This window comes from Gadus macrocephalus, chromosome 23 (assembly GCF_031168955.1).
Source record: "Gadus macrocephalus chromosome 23, ASM3116895v1".
NCBI classification, from domain to species: domain Eukaryota; kingdom Metazoa; phylum Chordata; class Actinopteri; order Gadiformes; family Gadidae; genus Gadus; species Gadus macrocephalus.
Genome location: NC_082404.1, coordinates 6,137,893 through 6,159,440, shown reverse-complemented (window position 1 = coordinate 6,159,440; position 21,548 = coordinate 6,137,893). Strand labels below are relative to the sequence as shown.

Below are 21,548 nucleotides of genomic sequence, written 5' to 3'. Positions count from 1 at the left end.
CTCTCTCTCTCTCTCTCTCTCAAAACCTCCCCTTCTCTCCACGCAACAGCCCCGTGATTCCGCGAGGTGCATGCAGGTCCGTGGCACTGATGACGCTCTCGCAAAGGATGGAAAAGTCACCACCGAGAGGACCACTTCAGCATCCCCGGTGTCTTCCCTCTCTCTCTTCTCCCCCCCCCCCTCCACTAGCAAGGAGCGAGAGTGAGAGTGTGAGGTACGATTAAATCGAGCACGCGCCCCGTGGGTGGTACTCCGCGGGAGCGTGTTTCCCCTCGTGAGTAGAAGGCGGAATAAAAAAGTACACTAATGCACCACACTGAAAAAATTCTATAGTTTACTATAGTAAATAAACTATAGTATACCCTATATATACTATAGTAAATATTGTTGTGTTTTTGAACCTTACTATAGTAGTTTTACTACAGTAAACTATAGTATACTACAGAAAATTCTATAGTTTACTATAGTAAATAAACTATAGTATACCCTATATATACTATAGTAAATATTGTAGTGTTTTTGAACCTTACTATAGTAGTTTTACTACAGTAAACTATAGTATACTACAGAAAACTGCAGTTTTATTACTACAGTATACCACATATATACTACTACAGTAAACTATAGTATACTACAGAAAACTGCAGTTTTATTGCTACAGTATACCACATATATACTACTACAGTAAACTATAGTATACTACAGAAAACTGCAGTTTTATTACTACAGTATACTACATTATATACTACTACAGTTTACTTCCTAAACTACAATCTACTGAAGTAAATTACAGAACTTTTATTATACTTTTATTTTACTATAGAATACTACAATTACGATACCATAGTACTATAGATACTGCATTACAATAACTGCATTATGCAGTATTTTGTTGTTCTTTTAACTATGTCATTGTACTTTACCTAATGGATATTTTCAACTGCATCACTTTTTGTTGTTGCCATTTTTAACCATAGTGCTGTAACAATAATTCACTGCACATAAATTAGGCTTACAACCACCATTAACACAGTGTTTTCTACAGACTGCTAAAATACAAAAAAAATAGAACAAAAGTTTAACTTTCTTTAAACAGTTGATAATTTATTGTTTCTGAAATTTGGCAGCATTGTTTAGCTTTTGTCGTATAAATGCTTTTATGTTCGTATCAGTTACGTAGGTGAACTTCAACTTTGCAGCATCTGTGGGAATACACACACACACACAAACACATACACGAAAGATGAGCATGAGAATGAGGGTATCACTCAACCAACATCTTTTCTCATTTCTATATACCTACTTGTTATTTCAACAAGGTCCTGTTTGGCTAGGCCAGGTTTTCCTTCTGTGCAGCTGCTGGATGACTGGCCAGTCACTGAATGGCCTGCCATATATTTCCTGGTATACATCCCATGTAGGAGATCATTTATGAACTTCTGGGGGCTTTGGAAGGAGCAGCGCTCCACAAGTCCTTTTGGAATGACCTTTAATGCAAGTAGATAACATTACCACAAATCTACTTCAACATACAGCAGACTAGCGTCTTACCTCAATGATATATATATGCATTTAGATTAACCAAGTGTACGGCTGATGCATGTAGAAAAACAGTGCAACTGAAACTAAGTAACTTAACCTATACAAATAAAGTCAAACCGATTCTTACAGAGTGGCCCAGGGCCTCTGTTGCTGTTGCTGATGATTGACCTGGTGCTGGTGATGGGTCTTCTGTTGCTGGTGGTGGAACTGCTGTTGGTGCTGGTGATAGTGTTGGTTCTGGTCTTGGTCTTGGTCTTGGTGTTGGTGTTGGTATTGGTGTTGTCGTTGGTCTTGGTGCTGAGCGAAGAAACTCCTCCATCTTCTGCAAAACGTCTGGTAGCACTGAGCAAAGGATTCATAATAGCCTTTTAGCTAACATGTAAAACAGAAAAACCCTTGCGTAAAAAAAAAACTAAGTTTTCAACAATAGCATTACATTTCAATGTTGCTATTTTTGCCTTGAGAGAATCATTTTCCCTCTGCAGCCTGTCGTTGTTCTCCCTCAACAGCTCACAAGATGGGTGATGGCACTGAAAATAAAAATTCCATTAAAAAAACCAAACTGACTCGCATACACCTGGGCAAATACAGAAGCCAGTTAGAGGGTACAAAGCTTAAAGCTGATAGATTACAGGAAAATATTGCTGTATCTATCCCTATACTATAGAGTTAGGAAATAAAAACTTTAATTGTAGGTAGAACATTAAGTGCAGACAGTTTATTGCATTAGTGGATCTTACTTCATTCCTGGTTTCATTAATTGAGTTCAGCTGACATGATCCTATGACAAACAGAAGATGTACATGGAGTTAAGGGTTACATCAAGACTGTACAACAGAGGTCAGCAGGGGGGATGAGCCTGAGCGAGTAGACAATGCAGGCGGAACAGGAGATGACTACTCAAATCAAATCTTGTTAATATGCTTAATAAGTTGACAGAAAGCAAAAAGTCAAAATGATCTGACAGCAGGCCAGTTGGCGACCCCATGGTGTACAATATGACAGACAACATTAGGCTACATCACATTACAATAATTCACTGATGTTAAGAAGCACTTCCATACGGTGAATATTTGTACATCACTGCACCAATACCTTGCTTTTCCAGTTCCATTAAGACGTTAAGACCTGTGTTTTTTCTCTTCTTCTTCTTCTTACATTGACTTAACTGAGGATCCTTTAAATCATAATGAAGTTTAGTTTTTCAACGATTTTAATTTAACTCATCCACAAGGCCTATAGATGACATTTCTGTAATAAAACTTTAGTTACCTACCAGCGATACTACGTCGTCGTCGTCGTCGTCGTCAGAATATCGACCACTTCAGTTTCTTCCTTTTCCCCTTCCCTTTCTCCTCCGGGCTCGACAGTTTGTCTCCACCATCAAGATAATGCCTCCTCTTGCAAACCAACTCCTCTCTCCTTTCTGTCAAAATTATGACGTTTTCATAATGTGTGTTTAAAATGCTAGTATTATTTTGGGGAAAATAAAGTTTCTCTCTATAAATCCAGGCCGGGCACCCCACACTACCCCCCCACTTCCCGCGCCTCACATTATAGGCCGCGAGCTAGGGGGCCTTACCGTGCCTTACCGTTGCGAGCTTAACAATTAACGTTTTTGAAATGAAAACGTTTACCATTATATTTGAAATATTACCATATGTATGTAGTTATGCACATATTTTATATAAACATAGTCAAAGGAGAAAAAAACTTGTGTTCCTAAGTTGGTACCAAAACTGACTGATATAATCCGTCCTGGACATGACACAATCCTTCCCTTGTTTGGCCAATTAACTTTATACGTTACAAAAGGATCTTCCCCTACCACCCATGATATTTCGCCTCTGTCCACAGCCCCTTCATCCGGAAAGTCAAATAGTGCATATTTTGCCATTTTCTTTATTTTTTCCGTAGCAAACTCACGACTAAAACTCACGACTCGACTGTCAAATATTCAACGGACGTCTCATGCGCTGCGAATGCGTAGCATATTACAACCGCATTCGCAGCGCGTGAGACGCTCGCGGGTTTACAGTTGTCTTTTTCAGTTGTTCAGTTGTTGTTTTCAGTTTACATTTGTCTGCATTGACAGTCGTCTAACTGCAAAATGTCACGAAATTATAAACGATATTTGTCCGATTTTTCTATACCTGTGCCAAAAACTACAAGATGGTACAGAAGTCAATTGAGAACAGAGGAACGGCCAGCAAGTTTGACCGAGGAGGTAAGAAAAACTGGAATAAGAGCGCTTCCTTGGGACACTTTGTCGAAGTAATTCCCTACAGCTAGGCTAACCTCTATTTGTCCACTGGATTCCAGATTGATTCAAGGCCTTCATTTGAAGCTGAATTCTCTGATGACGGAGACCTTGACGATCAAATGAATACATGAATACTCCTCCAGGATCATATCCAAAAAGCTGATCTTTTGCATGCTTCCTCTTGTCTTACGCGTTTTGTTGTCGAGGTACAAGAGCTTTATGGAAAATGTTATGTATCTTATAATGTTCACTGCTTAACCCATTTTAGCAACGTAGTTGACATGTGGGGTCCGCTGTGGGCCAACTCTTCATTTGTTTATGAAGACACAATTGGCACTCTTCTTGAAATGTTCAATGGTACACAGGCAGTCCCTGAACACATTTTTAAGAGATTTTTTAACACAAAAACACTAATGCACCACACTGAATTATTCAACAATGCCAGTGATGATGTCTGTGATCTTTTCAACAAACTAGTTAACAAAGACAATACAGTGTTAAAATCATACAAAGTAGGTAGTGGTGCTCGGGTTGTCGGGAATTACACAACAAGAGTAATTACAGCGGGGGAGTCCATTCTCTTTGGAAATTATATAGAGGCCAGTGTCAAAGAATTCAAGAGATGTTTCATCCACCACACTTTATACACCACTGAAATGTATGCAGCAAATTTTAAACGCAATAATTCTTGTGTGGCTCTAAAAAACGGAGAGCATGGTAGCATTAAATCCATACTACTTTGTAAGCTCAATTGTGGTTGCTTATCAGCATGCAAGTGTGAAGAGGTGTACCTACAAATTTTTAGATTCAAAAAGGATTCCAGACAATTAAGAATCTATGATGATTTCGCTAAGGTGAATACTGCTAAGCAATTGTGAAGTTCAGAAAGACCCATGAAATACTTCTTTGCAAACCTAATGATATTTTGTGCAAATGCTTTTGCTACGTACACGATGAGTCAATTATTCTTATCAAGATGCCTGTATTAGAAAATGTTTAAAGTTAGTAAGGCTTCAATTGTACTCTCTTTCATTGTTATTATATTCTGGCTGTTGTAGCCTATGCATGTTGTGCATTATGTTTTATATTTATGTGTGGTTTATGTTTCTAAAATAAAATCTCCACATAATACAAATATTTGGCTTATGTTTCACATATTCATTTTAGGACAAATTACAGAATAATGAAAATATATATTAAAAAAAGTATATTATAGTTAACTATAGTAATCTATACTGTACTACACTTTGTAGTGACTTACTATAGTATTTACCATAGTACACTACAATGTCTGGAAAATTACTATAGTAAATCCCACACTATATTGTAGTATATTATAGTATACTATAGTAATATATAGTATACTGTAGTAAACTATAGTATTCTTTCCCCTGGGTGGTCTTCCTCCATAAATGGATTCATTTTGACAATCAATGTAAACCGAGGTTGATCAATGCAGCAGCTGAGCACTTTGCTAACGTCTTTCCCAACGTAACGTAACGTCCTCCCCCCCCCCCCCACACTCACACACATTGGAAAATGATTAACAAAAATCATAAATTTAATCCAAGTAAACGTGTGGCTGAGGGGGCGCCCTCGGATGATAATGTTTTATAAACATGTTTTATTTCGCTTGTTGTTCCAATTCTATGATTGGTGGAAATTATGTTGTGCTCTTGTCCTGCACTTTAGCATTAAAAAAGTAATAAAAATTAAGGGCGCCACTAGAGGGAGCCCCCCCAACTCCTTTGTCGCCTTTCGCTTATAGCAATCACCGGCCTGTGTGTGTGTGTGTGTGTGTGTGTGTGTGTGTGTGTATGTGTGTATGTGTGTGTGTGTGTGTGTGTGTGTGTGTGTGTGAGAGTGTGAGTGTCTGAGTGTCTGAGTGTCTGAGTGTCTGAGTGAGTGAGTGAGTGAGTGAGTGAGTGAGTGAGTGAGTGAGTGAGTGAGTGAGTGAGTGAGTGTCTGAGTGAGTGAGTGAGTGAGTGAGTGAGTGAGTGAGTGAGTGAGTGAGTGAGTGAGTGAGTGAGTGTCTGAGTGTGTGAGTGAGTGAGTGAGTGAGTGAGTGAGTGAGTGAGTGAGTGAGTGAGTGAGTGTGTGAGTGAGTGTGTGAGTGTAAGGTATAAGGTGCCAATCTTATTGGCAATGGTCCAGCAGGGCCCAGTTTCCCGATAACGATGGATCTTCGCTCGTACGATCATTCTTAAGATGGATCTTTCGAACCATCGTTAATTTCTTTGGAGCGTTTCCCGAAACTCCTCTTAACATGAACGCGCATTCGCTGCACTCACGACGTTCGTAGGATTGTACCTGTCCACTGACATGGTGCTGAAACGGGCTATGACGCAGGGGGAGACGCAGGAATGACGCAGGAAAATGGGGTTAAAAAGGGTTAAAATATCTCCCTATCAAGGCCAACCGCAGAGTAGCCTACGAAAAGAATAGATTGCAATAATATGAATGCTAAAGATATTAAAACACAATTGATTAGGCCTAGGCCGACATATATATCAGTCCTAATCCTGAACACACTGTGAATACATTTATTCACGGCATTTCCCCCCCTGAAATAATTCCATATTACAAAAATCCAAAATAGCTTGTGTGACAACTATATTTATCTTAATGTGCTGATTTTTTAAACATATATTTTGCGCAGCAATTGAGAGCCGACTTTATCTGATTCCGCATAAGGTTGCATTGATTGGCTCTCTAGTAGGCCTATAGAATATTTTTAGACATTAAAAATGCAACGTTCCATTCATACATTATCATTCAAACGCGGCTATTGCTGACCCGATTAGGAGAGCTTGGTCTAGATTATGCCCATATTGTTGGGCAGGATGAAGTAGGCTATAGAAAGGATTCGAGTTATGATTCCATCTCTGTGGGGGTCTCTTAAAGTTGTTGACGGTGGGGGGAGACCGTACCGCCCTTGCGCTGAATTTTGCCGGGGGGGATATAGGACGTAAATATGGGCAATTATGACACGGCTCTTCTCAATGCCATGTTACACTCCGTTCACTTGCATGGGCCCTTCACAACAACGCCAGCATCTTCGGTTGCTAAGCAACGTCAACGTCTTTGGCTAACTATTTCTCTGCTGATCAACACTACGTATGGTAAGTTGGTACCAAATAAATTGTAAAAAAACACCTTGTGAAGTTATTTTTCCGATTGGCATGTAGCCGCTCATTATCGAAAATAAGCCCCTTCAGGTTGGAAGCACATCCGTTTCGCGTCGGTGTCCGGTTCGCCCTGTCTGGGCTTATTTTCCCGATAATGACCGGCGTTCTATTATCCCACTTAACGTCAATATAACTCTGCATGTGTAAGGGAAAATAGCTTTATTTGTAATTACAATATTATGCTGCTGTATTTTCAGAGACCCCCACAGATAGCCTATTTGAGTTTGCTGCTTTCATGGGAGCCAGACCTCTCTCGGAGCTCAGTTCCTACTGGCTCCCACCTAACTCGAACCCTGGCTATAGGTCTTTCTAGACTGCCGAGCCGGTTCGGTCGCAGCTTGGCACGCCCGGCGATTTCACCTTCTTATCTCAAGTTTCCTGTGTAAAACCGAGGGGGTCAAATCCCCTGTTCGTCACGGCGCGGGGTTTCTTGGTTCACTGGGGAAGGCGGGGCTGTGCACGGAGTCTCTGACCTCTTTAGAATAATTTGTATTATTGCATACTCCCGAATGTTTTCATTTTTTATGAATGAATACACCCGCATGCAATAATGAGTTCACTCTATAGTAGGCTAACAATAACCTTAGCGTGCATTAATGCATTAATTAGCGTGCATCGACCCCGAGTCGATCTGGCAGCCGAGTCAATCCGACACCCACACCGGCGGTGAATTATTTTTTCCTTCTGCCGGGGCTTACTACTTTCCCGATATTGACCTGCTGAAAGTTTTTTTAAATTTGTTAAATAAAATAACATCATTACACAGTTACATAAAATAAGCTAATCAGCAAAGCAAAGCCATGATTTAAACGGTGATCTGCTGGTTTCAGCGTCCATAGCAACCATCATAGCGACCATGTTATTATATTTCTGTCGAGACCTGAAATATTCCTCATCATATCTATCAAACCAAACATCCTTCACATTCACCAAGCGAAGATTATGAAAGTAAAAGGCACACTTTTAATGGAGTAACTATACTAAAATATCATATTTTCCACCCAGAATAAAAAGTATTTCCGCCATCATCCCAGAAAAATATCCTAAAAACTATCACATAAGAAAGATGCTCACAGCGTCTATTGGTGCCGTAGTCAGGTTAATACAGGAGTAGTCTCGCAAAGCCAGACCAAACTACAGCAAGTAGAATGGTCTGGAGCCACGCTACCTCGAGCCGTCTATCCGTGGGGAAACTGGGCGGGCCTGTTTTTATTTCTTTAAACCAATCACAATCGTCTAGGGCGGGGCTAAGCCCGGGAAGCAGTAGCGGTGTCCATGCAAAATAGAACATCTTTCTTCCTCAGCAAATGCTGTAAGCAAATCTTTTGCAGTTCTTTGCAATTTTCGACGGAAAGAGCCAAACATGCCAACTTTACAGCGTCGTCAAAGTCCTCTTCAAAACTCGCCATACTGCCTAGTTTCCGAGTTTGAGGGGGAGCACAATACGGGAACGCCAGCAACCGGAAGGGGAGGAGTCGCGGCCAAATCCGACGCTAGGCAATAGACGCTGTCCACTTACGTTCAGCCAGACTAATACAGGAGTGAATGGGCTGCTGGAGCACCCGCTCTAAACGTCAAACATCGCCAGGGATGGCATTACATTGTAGTAACCATTACATGGTTAGTTCCTATGTTGTAGGTAGGACCTAAACCAACTTAAGACTGTGCCTGAAATCCTCACCCAGATTTCTGACCTGGCCAAAAGAATTGTATTGTCTGCAGTGTGGAATGAAGCACTGATTTCGTTTACAACTTTAATAAGGGCGAAGTGCTGTGAAGAGGTCGAAATCCTTATTGGAAGATTTCATTGCAACCAATTGAAGCCAGGAAGTGAAGTTGCTGGGGGACAACTTTCTCAATGCTTTAACTTATGACAGGTAGATTTGATATTGGTCTGTAGTTGTTAATAATAGAGGCATCTAGGCTCCACTTTTTTATATAATATGTATAAACTATAACATCAATACTAAGGTTCTTTCCTCAACTTCCCTCCCTCTCCATCCTCCCTCTCTCCTCACAGTAACGACCTCGTTCTTACTTGACATCATCATTTTTTAATTTTAAATTTGATGATGTGACGTGGTAGCAATATTAACCATTTTTCTACCGTACACGCACACGCTGCCTGTGCATTGACACAGCCACAGAACATTTATGTTTAGTTCATGAGCTAATGTATATATAATATTTCATAGTTTTTAAGGAATTCTACTTTTAAATACCACTTTTTTTACCATGGGAGTCAATGGGAGGACGGCGGAACCGTTTAAGACATAGGCCTAACTAAATCAAATTTCAACCATTCATCTTCGTTCAAACCATTAAAAAAATCGACACTTGTATCTTCAATAATGTCCAATTTCGATATCATTTAAACTTTAATCAGAATCACAGTTTTAGTTTCGTACCGGCTTTGTTTTCAGTTTGTCTCATTGATTTACGTTGACGCTGGAGCATGAGGACGTTCAACAGTGTTGCCAAATTTGGCGTTTTTTCCCGCTGGATTGGGCTACTTTTGTAGGACGTTCAGGCGGTGTTGCCAGATGGGCGGTTTTTCCCACTCTATTGAGCAAATTTTAATCACACATAGCTTTTCTCTTAACACACACACACACACACACACACACACACACACACACACACACACACACACACACACACACACACACACACACACACACACACACACACACACACACACACACACACACACACGGCAATACATTTGACCTTTCAGATTCTTCAGTTCAATTCATTTTAAATTTCTGCATTTTTAGCAATACTTCGCGCTTTTCATTCAGCTGTCACTTTATTTGTTTCCAACCATTTACATGTTCTTAAATGGTGTGCATGTTTACATTGTTTATTCCATTTGGCTTTTGAACTTTTGTTCAAATCCCTTCACTTGATTTAAGCCATGTTTCTTTATGTCTTCATCTATGTGGCTGTATTAAAAAATATATATTTTCAACCTCACTTTATACTACAGCACTTACCACATTTTCTGCAGGAAATTCATTTTCTGGTTATTAATTATCCATCATAAAACTTGATTCTTATACAAACCATTCGATTAATATAAACTTTTATCAATGATGCTATATACATGGCAGCCCTCTAGGGGTCACTACACAGCAATGTGCACGGGCAAAGTCAGGCTTAGAAATACTCAACTTTTTACAGATGGTAAAGTTGCAGTCTTTGATTTGTGTTTTGGAAATGATGATAGTTTCCTCTTTTAAGTAAGGCCTTGATACAATAATAAGCTATAGAGTTACGCAAAAAAAACAAGTGATAACATTGTTTGGTACACAGACAAGTGTCACGGACAGGCTTTGCACACCAGATCTGTAACATATCTTGGTGGAATACAGAATGCTTAGAGAACTTCACTCTTGTCATAGTGATGGTGGTCTACATACCTTTGCATGCTAATGATTGGTAAGCACTTGAGCTAATTAGCTCATCGATTGCGATTCAGAACTCCCACCCTGAAGGAGTCTTCATTGTCGAAGACAATGAAGATTTCATCAGAAGTAGAAATGCCCAACCGCACACATTGGAACACATAAGACAATGTTTACACAAATGTCGGCAATGCATACAAATACAAATCAACACCAGAGGTACCCATTAACCAGATTAAGAAGGTATTTTACAATACACCAAAAACGAACAAAGCTGGCAAGGAGAACTATTTCACTTTCCCTCCAAATACAGACCTCGGATGCCTCTAGTATAATCCCCCCCCCCCCCTCCCTCCCCCCAGCATTTCTAAACCTTTTACTGGTCTTGTCTCTCTCCAGTGGGTCCGTCCTCCACGGTGAGCCGTAGATGCTCACCCATTGGGTGCTCCTGGGTGTCCAGGGCCTGCCGGAGCTTCTCCCAGAACAGGTCTGGGTGTGCGTCTGCGCGGGACCAGCTCAGGTAGGTTTTTCTCTTCAGGAGCCTCCTCATGCGGTAGTACGGAGACAGCTGCTGCATGGGTATGTCCTCCAGAAACACCAGGATCAGCACGTCCTTCTGCTCGTCAAACAGACGGAAGCTGGGGAATGGAAACAGGGAGAGTTGTTTTTTCCTGTATGTGAGCTGATTAACCTTCAGGGGAAGGTTGGCCTGGGCTCATGCCCCTATGAAGACCTCATTGTGCCCCTGGGCACCCACCCTCACCCAGCACCACACCAACCATACCTAGTATCCACATGGTTGCATTGGTCCTTGAGTAGAAATACTTTCTGACTATACCCAAGTACTTGACTTGAATATATTTGTTGACACATTTTCAACTTGGTAAATTGTCTATGCATTGATGTAGCCAATCATTGATCAGCAAGTCAGTTATGAGAAAATAACCACGTGGCGATGTGGTGATTTAATCGTTTAACCTCCTGTGGTTATTTTAGATTACATACATGTTGTAGACAATTGGGTGCCCTGCTCAAACAGGGTAAATGCAGGACTCTTTTCACAGACAGCACAGGCACCATGGGCAGTCAATCAGACACATTGCGGGAAGATAAGTTACAGCATCATTGTTTTGGCCACTTGTCCTTATGCACTGTATTATTGCCATACCATATTTTTCCTTATCCAAACTAACTTGGTTGGCCGGTTGCAAACATCTGGCTTAGGCCACGTTTATACATAGCAGGGTATTTAGAGAAACAAATATTTCCCCCCCTTCGTTTTCAAAAATAACATCTTGCACACATCGTTTTCAAAAAAGTTGTTATTTACCTCAACCCGCATAAATACGCTGTCTAGCGCCATTATAACTATGCCAAACCTATGGGCGGCAGTGTAGGGAGAAGGATAAAGCCATGCAAGCTAATCAGAATCCTCTGAATCAACAACAACGAATAACACGAGGGACTTCCTGTTCCTTTCAAACAACAGTTTAATTCATTTTTCACAATTTAACGTCCCTCCATACTTCATTATAATTTGAAAATTCGTCCCAGCCTTTATACCACAGATACTATAGGGTCTATAGCATCTAACTGCGTTTTCTGATTACAGTTTAATGCAACAGTAAGCTGACAACATTGCTAAATAACACCGCAACTGCAAATTAACCACACAGAGATAACCAAATTTTCTTTTTGAGATTATTCTGCGAGCCATCCGCCGTGTTGACAAACAAATAATCCCCCTAAATGGCGCAAGGTTCGTTCGTGTGGACAGACAGCGGGTACTCACATGACGTTAAGCATTTTCTGGCGCATAATGTGACGCTTGAGAACCTAAAACCCTGTTTCTCCCAGTTGACATGACAGCACATAACCGGCGTTATCAGAAATCTGGGATTTCGTGAAAATGAGACCGCGTGGAAATATCAGAGTTTTCCCTTCGTGTAAACGGTGGGAAAACGTAGTGGTTAGAGCGTTATAGCATGTCTGTAAATGTGTCATTTAGGCTTTGGTCTGTTGCACTTTACATTTTGAGGCAGGATGTATGAGGGTCATAGAATAATCCGAAGAAGTACACATCTGAAGCTGAATTAATGATCAACCATATTCTGGTCATGCATGTAAACTCCGGGTTCTTACCTGGCAACCTGGATCTCTCTGGAGCACCATTCACTCTCCAGGTAATCAGCACTGACCACACAGATGGTTTTCCGGCTGCCATAGATGGCGTCTGTTATGTTTTCCATGATTGGTTTACCTGAAAAGCATTGGTCAGTCAAAATACATGAAAATTGCATACAAGTAAAACAACAAACAAATGTAGCTTTGTTACGTCACAACGCTACAGAATGAAGGGCTAACATCAATAATAATTTATAAGGCAAAATAACATGAATAAACTTCTTAATTGCGACAATTCCATCCACTATCCATTACGTTCTTCTGAAAAGTTATTGTGCTGTCACTCTCTCGGAGCTAGAAATCCTATGAATTAGTAGGCCATGATCGCATGGCCCCGAAATACATTAATTATATCAATTTCAATAATTTAGATTAGTCCTTATTCGCAACTCTGTATAGAATATATACATATACATATATATATATATATATATATATATATATATATATATACTTATATAGCTTTTCCAGACACGTGGGTCCATTCTCACACCAGCCAAACTGATCTTAGTGGACTAAGACCAGTTGGCTATTCAGGCATCTCAGGTCCAGCAGTCCGACCGTTATAGCAGAGCATCTTGGGTGAGACGGCACAGAGTCTGGGCCAGAATCAAACTATCTAGATACGCCCTGCTTCCTCTTTCGTTATGGTTATGAAATTCTACCGAGTTTGTGTTGGTCACTCGCCTACAGATCCCCACCTCATGAAACATGATTAAATTAAACAAATGAATCGAAAGAAAGAGAAACGCATCTTTTAGAGCTAATCAGATTTACGATATATATAAAAAGTCTGACTAGAGACAAGTGAGTCACTCAATGTTAGCCATCTTTGACCCATTCATTAGCTTAGATGCTAACGCATCTGTTTTGTTTAACACTTGAGTTCTGAGGCCAACAACACTGATTTTAAATTATAAAAAAATAATTGAGCTAAGTAGATATAATGAAACCAGATTGCATTCATGATATGAGTGAGTTTTAAGTGATTTTCATAGCAGTTTTTTCTGTCGCTTGTTTCATGTGTCCCGTCCTCTGCATTTTAGCTGCTCAGTTGTTAGACCAAGTGCCCATCATACGGGCGCCTCTGTACGATGCCATTCCATGTTGTGAATCTCAAACACAACAAGTGTTGAACAGCCATTTCCATTGATTTGATATTAGAACTATTTCGTATTTCTTTGACATGTTTTACAGTCTGAATACTAAACTCTTAACACATTTTCTTGCTTTGAAGATTAACCTATATTATTGTTTCTCATGTTGTTAAGGCACAATTTGCTATTTATATTATTTATCTATACAACCCATAATATTTTGTGTATCAAAGATTTATTTTTCTTATTTTGAAACTTACCATTGCTTATAGCTTTCTAGTTTTATGTTGCATTCATATATGTTCTTGCCCAATCATCTGTGTATAGGTCACAAATTTAAGAGACAGACAAAAAACATTGATATATAAAATTTAAAACCTACCAACAAATTAAGCAAATGCAGAAACCGTTGCTGTAAATTGAAACAAAACATGCAAGGACTAGGCACTGTGCCTCAAGTCTCTGTGTACATGATTATGTCTTTGTAAATTGCTCCTGCAATACCACGCAAATACTTGTCTTTTGCCTTCAATGTGTTTGTCATACACAATGTTAGAAAGGCTCAAACACAATTTAATAATCTGCACGTGTGCGGATTCAAACTAAATCAGTTGCAATTTAGTCTGTTTAGCGGCACATTGGATTTTTTTTATATTTCACATGGGGAAGAGATGAGTGTGAATAAGCAGGATATAATCAGTGGGCATTAGACAGGATTCGAAAAGAAATTATATTTTGATTCAAAGCCAAGATTAAAAAAAAACTCATTCTGAGCCAGGAAAATCCCCCTACTAAATTCATGAGCATATCTAATAGCATATCCACTGGCATGTACAATATATGAAATAGTGTAGGCTAGCATGCATGCTAATGGCAGTGAAGAGGATGTTCAGGATAGGGCTCCTCACCTGGCTGGAAGTCTCGGTGGTGCAGACACAGTGTCCAGCCCTGCTCGTCCTCCAGCTTGGGCAGCAGCTCCCCCAGCACCCAGCCCTCGTCGTTTGCGTTGTAGGAGACGAAGGCGTCGTATTGATGAGCACGCTTGTTCTTGTGCTTTGAGTTGTAGAGGAACGCCAGCATGAGGTAGTACCCGTAGACCAGATGCCATTGTAGGAAATGGTGGGTGAAGGCGACTGCTATGGTCATGATGACCGCGCATGCCGTGGAAATATAACAGATGAAGTCTGTGTCTACTTTACAAGAATGGACATCAAACTGCAACAGTTTTTTTCCTTTGAGTTCTGGAGGGTAGTTGCATTCAAAGTTGTACGCATCAAACACTTGTGTTTGCTTGTTCATGATTACCCATTTGAGGAACCATGCGTTGTCACAGTTACAGGTGAAGCTATTACCCTGCATATTCAGGTAATTAAGTGCTGACAGAGACAGTATCACTTGCTCTCTAATCACAGAAAAAGAATTATTCCCCACCTGCAAGAACTCCAGCTCCGAGAAGTTAGCATGGAGCAGAAAATCTAGAGACCTCAGGTTTATATGTGAAATGTAAAGACTTTTTAGTTTTTGAATTGGGGAAAACAAATTGTCTGGAATGTCTGTTAAATAATTACCAGACAAATCAATCTTATTCAAATTAGGAGTATCGATGAAGGTGAGTGGGTGCAGGGATGTAAGCTTGTTACCCTTGATATTGAGTACCGAGAGATTTTTCAGGCCTTTCAGAAAGTTTTGAGGGAGGTTGAACCTATGGTGTCTGCGTTGAGATGAAATGAGCAATGTATCCAGGTTGGAAAGCTCAGCAAATGGTGGATAATCAATAGGCTCTTCCGATTCATATATAATGTGATTGCTCATCAAATTCAATGTCTTTAAAGCTTTCAAGTCACCAAAAGTCCCGTTTGTAATTTCAGTTATTTCATTTGATTCGAGATTAAGATATGTAAGACTGGACAGTCCAAAAAAAGTCCCATTTTTAAGTTGTTCTAATTTATTCCCCTGTAATGACAGATTCTGGAGGTTATCCAGAGCTTTAAATTCTCCATAATCTAGAACAGCGAGTTGATTGTTAAATAAAGTAAGCACTTCAAGATTTGGCATGTCTTTTTTGAAGGTGCTGTTTAAGTGACTAATACGGCTGTTTTGCAACATTAATATCTTTAAATTGACCAAATCTTTGGAAACACAATTGTTGAGAGCCAAAAGAGGATTATTGTTTAGATGGAGAATTATGAGACGGGTCATATTGGCAAAATCATCACAGTCAAGGCCATTGATGTTATTGGAGCTGAGATCCAGTGTTGAGATTCTGGTGTTCCTTATGGCATAGGGGACCGATGTTAGACGGTTAGACTTTATGATTAAAACTTTAAGCTGCCAAAGAGATTGAAACGAATTGTCAGAGATTTTAGTCATCTCATTTTTCCCTAAATCCAAAAAATACAGATTAGTACACAGGTTCAGCATGTCTGAACCTAGAACTTTGATGCCGTTATTTCGTATTTCCAAAGTGCTCAGCGATGGGTTTTTGCAGGAAAAATCAATGAGATCCCGCAGGTTGTTATTCATATGGTTCAACCTCAGATACCTCAGTGAGGAGTTAATTGTCCCTAGAACTTCCTGCAGTTCATGTAATGAGGAGCGAACCGCACTGATATCTAGTTTGGACACACCACTAAGGTACGATGTGTCATTCACTTCCCAGACGATACCATTCTTTAAACCATCCTCAAGGTTCAAGCTTGTGAGGTTGGGAAATATATCTGCAGTGAGCCTAAAGGCCATAAGCTCATTTTTAGACAAATCAAGTGTAACAAGCTCTGTAGACTTATTTGATAGCTCCCATGAATGAAAAGTGGAAATGTGGTTTGCTGTAATGTACAGGGTTTGTAAATGTGGTGTATGATGTAAGATATTTCCTAAGTTGCGCAGTTTGTTATGGCCTAGGTCCAAAAACCTAAGTTTGCTCAGAGACTTGAAAGAGGCCGGTGCTATTGTGTCGATGTTATTGAAAGTCAGACTCAATTCTGTGAGATTGACTAAGCCATCAAACATACCCTCCTCTAGCTTACAAAGCATATTGTTGTTTATAATCAATACCTCTAGAGACATTTGAACCACAAAAGTGCCAGATTCAATCTTGGAGATCAAGTTGTGTCTCAGGTCTAAGCGCAACAGATTTGATAAATTTGCCAAAGGTGTTTTATTTAGTATAGAAATTCTGTTTTGAGACAGGTCTATTATTGTGACTCTTGCTGGAATGTCCTTTGGAAATACTTTGAAACTGTTCTTCTGACAAATGGCCTGTGTGTTCAGTGTGACCAAGCAGTTCTTCAGCACGTAGCCAGTAGTGGGACAAAAATAACTGTTCAAAAATAAATATAATATTCCAAATGAACAGAAAAAAAATCCCCTTAATGGCATAGCAATTATCGTTTCCATTCCAGCACACAAAGAAATTTGTTGAATTTGGTAATTTCCAAGACAATGGATCTCAAGTCCTACAAAGGGGATCTTTGGTTCCGTTCGTTAATTTCTTTCAGTCCAGGTTAAAACAGCCACTCCCAAAAACTGTCAAATAGACACACAAAGATAAACAGAGAACTTTCATTACAATCTGGTATCGAAACCACTTTTCTGAGTACATGTCTAATTTGCTTCACACTTATCTGTTAGCCCTGATGATAACAGATAAGATGCATAGACTTTTCATGTCCGGGTCGTGGTCTTCCCTTGAACAAACTAAAACAAGATTTATCTTGTTTTAGTTTGTTCAAGGGAATAATGCCTTGAGTCCCATTAATTCAGCTTGGTGCTTTGCTTACGGAGATGGTCCAGAACTAGAGAACTCAACCACATGAGAGGTCAGATCAAGATCAAAGCAGCAGTTAATAGGCCTTCTCTACATTATTTTTAGTCAGCTAGTATGCCTACTTTATATATTTATTCAGGCAGTTAGAAGGCCTCATTTATCTAAAGTGACTTTCAGGTGAGGCTGAGAACCATTCAAGCATGAAATTAATATTGACACAATTCCAAAATGTGACATGTTGCACAACACAAATGTTGCAAAGTTTTTTTAAAGAACAACTGAACTCTACATTCTATGATTTGATTTAATTTCAGACAAATAGCTCCTTTACAATCAATATAGGAATAACACATACTTGAAATGGTAATATATTAATTGCCTTTTTGCAGAAAAATAGTGTACTTGAGTTTTAGCTATATTGTAGTGAAACAAGTGGGTTATATTAAGTTGAATACTTACTGTAGATATTTCTATGATTACAAAAAAAGGGACAATCCAAATTCCACAAAGACAAATGTTTCTCAATGTGGTCTCCTTCCCGATGCGTATTGTAAATCAAAATAATGTGTTACTGAAAAGCTGGTTGGAAATGGCCTTTTTGTGTTGATGACGAAGCAAAAGGAAGTGGACAAATGATGTAAGAAAAGGGGAATTTTCAGGGAACTGACACTATCTTTTTTCCTAAATAAAATACTATAAATGACAATGTCTATATGCAACCAGGATCAATACAATGAACTCATCATCCTTGATGATTAAACTCATTGATTTAAATGATTGATGATTAATCGAATTTGTTGTTTTGTTATGGACATTTTATTTATTAATGTTAAACATAACACTCCTCTATAATGACATAAAAACAAACAATTCTAACTTACCAGTCCGCATTTGTTTGTAAGGCCCATGTGGGTAGTATATGGGCAATAAAACGGGCCCTGTATGGGATAACCACGGTTTCGATAATGGCTCCATGTCAATGGCCAATCTGGCCTTCATGCAGGACTCAACTGGCTGTTAGGTGGGGCCTAAGTAGGCCACATACATGTCAGGTGTTTGTGAAATCTGAACCCAAAAGCTTCAAATTCAAATGTATTGGAAGCAGAGCAAGGCTTCAGCTCAAACAATAACAGAAATCGACCCGTTTCTCAAGAGGAAATGCAAGAACACAAAATGTGCAAAGAACTGTCTTTGACAAAAACAGGAACAAAAACCAAACAAGGAAGAGCCAGGTCAGCGTTCCAAAGACAAGTTGGCAGGCAAAAACAGGAAAGAGATGACTAACTAGGCGAGATAAGAAACAGCATAAAACAACCTGACAAGGGGGCACTAACAATACAGGGGATACATTGTCTGAGTAGTAACCACACAAAGAGGAACATTTACACAGGAAAAAAGGCAGGAAACAGACAAAGGCAGGATGTACAGGTGAGAGGTGGAATCAGAGGCACGACAAACAGGCACATGGTGGACCAAAAACACAGAAAATCCAGCAGGACGCCAAAGAGTCAATGGGCCCTATTTTAACGGTCTGAAACGCAAGTGGGAAGCGCAAAGCGCAAGTAGCTTTGTGGGCGGTTCTACGGCGCTATCGCTATTTTACAGGCGGATAAATGACACTTGTGTCGCGGCGCAAGTGTCAAAAGGGTTGGTCTGAAGCAGCCTAGTTACCTGTAGGTGTGGTTTGGGCGTAACATCCAACAAACCAATGAGAGTGCCAGCTCCCATCCCCTTTAAGAGCCATGAGCGCATTTGAATCGGACGAGTTGATATTTTTCGTCTGCAGTCTCCGATGAGACAGATGCACATGAATTTCAAACTGCAAATGGCTCAGTTTATTGCCAAATAATATGGCCTAATCCACACATGGAATAAGGGGTTTTCTTCCACAACTTCAGAAATACTGAGTCCTCAAATAAATTTCGGCAAAGAAACGTATATGATATAACATATGATACGCGGTAACTGTGGTTCTATTTAATGATATACGCAATACATTATAAACATTGTTTCTTATCAGTATTGTATGCTATCCTAATATGCATGTGTCCCCGCGGTAATAGACATTGATTGTATAATGCGTTACGTGTTTAGTTTGCGTGTTTTTAACAGAGCACACACGCACGCCCGCATTCATTCATTCTTTTTAACACTCACTCGCGGTAAAACAATGTTTTTCACAATCAAATACTCATCAATCCTAAAAGTTATGGGCATGTAGGCCTACACGATGTCTCTGTCAAGAAAATATGTGTTTGCTGTACGGTGTTTGCAGATGCATTGATTTAAAAGTACAACTTATTACCGCTGCATCAGCTGTTCTTTCCCAAATAATTTACCAAGAATGTGCGGCTAGGTAGATGGGAGAAGCAAAGTGTATGCGTGAGGTGCACAAGCAATCCGTATGCATCGCATGCGCATGTATGCATGCGCCCTTAAAATAGCATCTGAACAACGCGCCACTGACTTTAAACCAGGTATTTCCTGGTCAGTAGCGCAATGGTATTCAGAAACGGCAAAATACCGTTTGCGCCAGAACACGCCTCCTCCTTCCGCCGAACCGCCCCTTGGGGCGCATGATCAATCCCTAATTTACCGGCGAGTGGCGGTTGTGGGAAAAGAACGCTCTGCGCCAGTTGTAAACTAGCAACGACACATGCGCCAGTGACTAAGTCACTTGCGCCGGATGCAAGATAGGGCCCAATGAGTCCAAAACAGAGGTGCTGACATACAAAAGCCACCGGGGTCCCATCTTTAAGCTTCATGTCCCATTCCCACTTGTTACATGTTGCATGTTGGCTGGGAGCTATTGTTTGCCCAGTTTTTGTTTTGCTGTTTAAGAGAGAATATGACCTAAAACAAATTGTTTGACATTGTTAAGATACGTCATTATTATTCAGGTTGACGTGTGGCAAGGGGGAATGGTGAGGGGTACAACAGTTTAGATCTAAAGGTAGGCATACAAGTGCCTGGTTTAAGAGGTAGCCGTGCTTTTAGTTTGTGCTAAGCATTGTTCACAATAACCCTTTCTCTAGATCTTCGGCGAAGCTCACGTCTCGGACTCATAGTCGTATTTACATAAACATTACACATTTATTTTCCTTTATTTTACCATCTTCATGGTAGCATTGCCGATATGAATAATGAACGGGAACAAGTTACCGATAACACCAAGTCTATTCCTCCATTTGAGCAATTGAAATGGGGCCATTATTGAACCTGTGGACAATCCAATGAAGGGTCCGTTTTTCAGCCCACATACGGCCCATATGTTACAGTGAACAAACAAATCACAGTTTTCAATAATCTGAAACCATGGATGACAGCTGAGGTGAGGACACTGCTGAAAGCCCGAGACTTAGCCTTCAAGGCTGGCGACCAGGACCAGTACAGGATGGCAAGAGCAAACCTGAGGAGAGGGATCAAAGCAGCCAAAGTGGACTACAAGAGGAAGGTGGAGAACCATCTGGCTGACAACAACCCGAGGAAAGTGTGGCAGGGTCTACAACACCTGACGAACTACAAGGGCACCCCTTCGGATGCAGTAACTGCCAACACTTCGCTGGTGGAAGAACTGAGTAACTTTTTCACCCGTTTTGAAGTTCAAAAACCCCACCTTGCTCCTGCTCCTCCTCTGTCCTCCCAGCCCCTGAGCACCCACCAGCTTGAGCTGCAGGAACATCAGGTGAGAAGAGTCCTGAAGGCCGTAAACCCACACAAGGCAGCAGGACCAGACGGAGTACTGGGAAAAGTACTGAAGGCCTGCGCGGACCAACTGTCAGGGGTCCTAACAAGGATATTCAACACCTCTCTGGAACAGGCTATGGTCCCACCCTGCCTCAAAGCAGCCACCATTGTCCCAGTTCCAAAGAAATCCACCATAGGCAGCCTAAATGACTATAGACCAGTGGCACTAACATCTGTCGTCATGAAGTGCTTCGAGAAGCTCGTCCTCCCCCACCTCAAGTCCTGCATCCCTCAAAACTTTGACCAGCATCAGTTTGCTTATAAAGCAAACAGGTCGACAGCTGATGCAATCGCCACTGTCCACCACACTGGAGCAAGTCACCTGGAAAAACAGGGGAATTATGTCAGGATGCT

The 21,548-nt window shown here is 40.5% G+C and overlaps 1 protein-coding gene and 1 long non-coding RNA gene across 3 annotated transcripts; both read right to left on the bottom strand.

The window, feature by feature from the left end:
- Window positions 1-880: 880 nt before the first annotated feature.
- Window positions 881-2,812, bottom strand: LOC132452871 (uncharacterized). Its single transcript, XR_009524530.1, has 5 exons — window positions 2,638-2,812; window positions 2,283-2,323; window positions 1,670-2,072; window positions 1,304-1,487; window positions 881-1,202 (listed from the first exon to the last, which is right to left on the bottom strand). It is a non-coding gene; the product is annotated as an uncharacterized LOC132452871 (long non-coding RNA).
- A 7,214-nt stretch (window positions 2,813-10,026) lies between these two features.
- Window positions 10,027-18,667, bottom strand: LOC132452860 (toll-like receptor 13). Of its 2 annotated transcripts, none has more exons than XM_060045687.1 (4): window positions 18,329-18,667; window positions 14,590-17,206; window positions 12,543-12,660; window positions 10,027-11,038 (listed from the first exon to the last, which is right to left on the bottom strand). In XM_060045687.1, exons 2-4 carry the CDS (start codon window positions 17,075-17,077, stop codon window positions 10,777-10,779), a joined length of 2,868 nt encoding a protein of 955 aa, XP_059901670.1. In that variant the 5' UTR covers window positions 17,078-17,206; window positions 18,329-18,667; the 3' UTR covers window positions 10,027-10,776. The 2 variants fall into 2 exon arrangements, with proteins under 2 accessions (XP_059901670.1, XP_059901669.1); XM_060045686.1 differs by lacking the exon at window positions 18,329-18,667 and adding an exon at window positions 17,907-18,232.
- Window positions 18,668-21,548: the final 2,881 nt, after the last annotated feature.